The following is a 3370-nucleotide window of genomic DNA, read 5'->3' as shown; positions in this document are numbered from 1 at the left end:
AGGCCACAGAAATGTAAGTAGGGATGGCTGGCACTAATAAATGTCTAAGTAAATATGGGGAGAAGAAACTACAGTGTATATAACCTCTTTAGAAAGTGTTTTCTGGTTCTTACCAAGCCAGACAGGTTTTTTTAAGTGCCTGGTATTTTTCCACATCAATACAGGTAAGTTAATTATAAGTAATGATTATATTAGTGGACTATTAATAGTTTGGTAATAGTTTAGGACATAATTTAATTTGGCACCAAATGCAATTGAGTGTATTAACCATGAACAATATTCGGTCTGTAATCTAGAATTATGAATGTGTCATTTATGTGTTGAAATTTAGCTAAACTTAGTTTGTTATATCAGCCTAAGAGTTCATTTATTGACTTTTCTTCATGTTATCCCCGTTTTCTCCTGCAGTGGGCCTAACTAACCTTGTTTAGTAGTACTACTTGTGCAAATCGAAACAGCAGCCAATTGTATATGAACAAATTCTCAACAAATTCAGGACCTTTTTTGTGGCAGATATCATTAGTTCACCTTAGCTTGTACCCAGTACACTTGGAGTTCGTACAGTTTGCTCAGATAAAACACTAAAGAGACCATGGTTGTTTCGGAATCCAAGCAGATTAATAGAGGAAAGCTCTTGCGCATGTTCTCTACGTTTTTCTCTTGCATCCAAGATCAAAATAAGCTCCAACGGGAATCTCAGAGGGTGAAGAAAGATCTCCGGAGAGACAATAAGGTGTCCCGGAGCGAGAACAACGCTCTCCGAAGAGAAAACATGTGCCTCTGGGCAGAGAACAAAGCCCTCCGAAGAGAGAACAAAGGCTTCCGGATGGAGAACCAGTCGGTCCGGGAGAAGAATCAGACCCTGAGGCAGGTGAACCAGGACCTCTGGATGGTGAACACCGTGGTTTTCAGGACCCCGAAGACACCGTGGGAGAAAATCAACGTCTTGAGCACAGAAACGAAGTCTTATCGGCAACAGAACAAAGCCCTGAAAGCTCAGACCAAGGCGCTCTGGGAACAGGAGGTCGCCTTCCGGAACGAGGCGAAAGCTCTCCAAGAAGAAATCAGGTCCCTGCAGGAGAACATCAAGGGCCTGCAGCATCAGGAGCGAGCCATCCGGCTGGAGGAGCTGGCCCTGAGGAAGGAAGGGAATGCGCTGGAGATGGAGGAGCAGGCTCTGTGGAAGGTGGAGCTGGCCCTTCGCGAGGAGAACAAGGCCCTCCGAGAAGAAAGCAATGCCCTGCAAGAGGAGGAAAGAGCCCTTCTGGAAGAGACGAGGGTGCTGGAGCTGTGGAACAGGATTCTTCAGGGGCAAGAGAGCAACCACGCTGGCTGGGGAGATGCCCAGTAAGGACATAGAGCAGGAGACGTGTTGTAACCCGCGAGCCATGAAAACCATGGGCATTCCAGAAAACAAATGCAAACTTTTGAAGGTGATAGACTGTTATTGGGGTTGAGTCAAAAGCCTGGAAATGTACATTGCTCTGTACCTGATCTTAGAAACGAAATAAAGTACTTAAAATTTAAAAAAAAAAAGAAAGAAAGAGAGATATCTATGTTTACTTAAAATTTTACACTTCTATTAGTGGTTATTTTTACTTTAGAATGTGAAGTATGTACTGCACGAAATGTGATGCTTGAATGAACCAACTGGTGGTGGTGTTAACATTCAGAGACAACGGGTGAATATTTTTAAAAAATTAACAGCAAAGAGAAAATATTTGCCTTAAAACTTGCCCTTTGAATTCTGAACCATGTAGTAAATATAAAGTTTTACATAAGTATTGTGAAAAAAGATGTGTAAGAATATCATTTCTGCCTCCCTATGCTTATTCCAATGATCTCAATGAGGAGGCTGATAAAATAATAAGAATTTAAAAATTTATGTGGCAGTACAAAACATTTCAATGCGAGTTCACAGGCTTCCTCACTTTCTATTTATTTTTCCTTCAGTTATCACCCTCCTTTACCTTCCTGGGAGGGTGGATGTTCTATCTCATGTAGTAAAGAGAGAAAAGGGAGTAAGAGAACAAAGGTCTCCAAACTAAGAGTGTTGGAGCTTGAAATGGGTGTCTCAGTGTATGTTCAATGAAAATTGTAGAAGAAATGGAGTTTTCAGAACTGTTAATATTGATAATTGATCTAGTTCAGCGATTTTCAATCTTTTTCATCTCATGGCATATACAAACTACTAAAATTCAGGGGCACACCAAGGAATATATTTTTTTGCCAATTGCCACGACTTTCATGGCGGGGTTCAGGATCTGAAGGGGGGGCTGACACACAAATGAAAATGCTATACAAGAATATGAATTTAGAAGGCATTGGGGGCCAGGGGGAGCCTCTTTCTTGAAGAGACAAACCAACTTCTGGCCTGGTCCACTATTTATTTAATTGAATACACATTTTTCCTTTAGCAATGCATACAGGCATATCAAAGGTAAAGTTTGGTAAACGGTAAAAGTATTATCAGGTTAGGGAATTGCCTTGAGCCATTGAGCACACAGCAGGGCAATATTATGCAGATTTTTCAGCCCTGCTGAATATCAAAGTCCATTGGCCTCCCAATGATTCTTTTTGTATTAATATGCTAACTGCTGTTGGCTTTAGCCTCTGGCAGTCAATCTGACAAAAAGTAGGCATAATTTTGATTCATTCACACCAGACAGCTACTAGTATTGTTGTGTTGGCTATTGTCATTTATTTGACAAGTTAAGAAAAAAAGAGGTCAGTTTCCCTGACTAAATAGTCAAGTATTGCATGTTTTAAAAATTCTTGCAGCACACCAGTTGAAAATCACTAATCTAGTTGAATGCTGTTTAAAAAAATACAAAACTATTCATGCAAAAACTGAGTTACATGTACTCATGATGGATTTATTAAAGGTAGAGATGTAGTTGCATAACATTACATTACAAACTGCCAGAGGGCTGGTGCTGTACCTTATTTTTCATTATCATAAATTTTGGGCACTTAAAACAGGGTAAATATTTAACACTTTTAAAAAATATCTTTATTGTTTAAAGTATTACATATAGTATTACCCATGTCTCCTTTTTCCCCCATTGACCTCTCCCCAACCACTCTCACCCACAAAGCACATACCCTCACCCCCTTTTGTCTGCTTATATGCATGCATGCAAGTACTTTGGTTGAGCTCTTACCCCCCCCCCCCCACCCTCACTTTCCCTCTGAAGTGTGAAGGTCTTTGTTCAATGCTTCTCTATCTCTGGATCTATTTTTGTTCATAGCCAGTTAGAGAAAGATAAGTATCACATGATCTCACTCATTTGTGGAATATAATGAACAACATTTAATGCTTTTCATTGAATACTAGAGGCCCGGTGCACAAAATTTGTGCACTGGGGGT

General features: G+C 40.2%; 1 protein-coding gene across 1 annotated transcript; it reads left to right on the top strand.

Annotated features, from left to right (window-relative positions):
• Positions 1 to 592: 592 nt before the first annotated feature.
• LOC307104045 (uncharacterized protein) lies at positions 593 to 1351 on the top strand (the record flags this gene model as incomplete). Its single annotated transcript, XM_079778714.1, has 1 exon — positions 593 to 1351. The coding sequence occupies one exon, from the start codon at positions 593 to 595 to the stop codon at positions 1349 to 1351; it is 759 nt and encodes a 252-aa protein (XP_079634840.1).
• Positions 1352 to 3370: the final 2019 nt, after the last annotated feature.

Source organism: Cnephaeus nilssonii, assembly GCF_951640355.1.
Source record: "Cnephaeus nilssonii genome assembly, chromosome: 8".
In the NCBI taxonomy this organism is placed as follows: domain Eukaryota; kingdom Metazoa; phylum Chordata; class Mammalia; order Chiroptera; family Vespertilionidae; genus Cnephaeus; species Cnephaeus nilssonii.
This window is presented reverse-complemented; position numbering and strand designations above follow the sequence as displayed.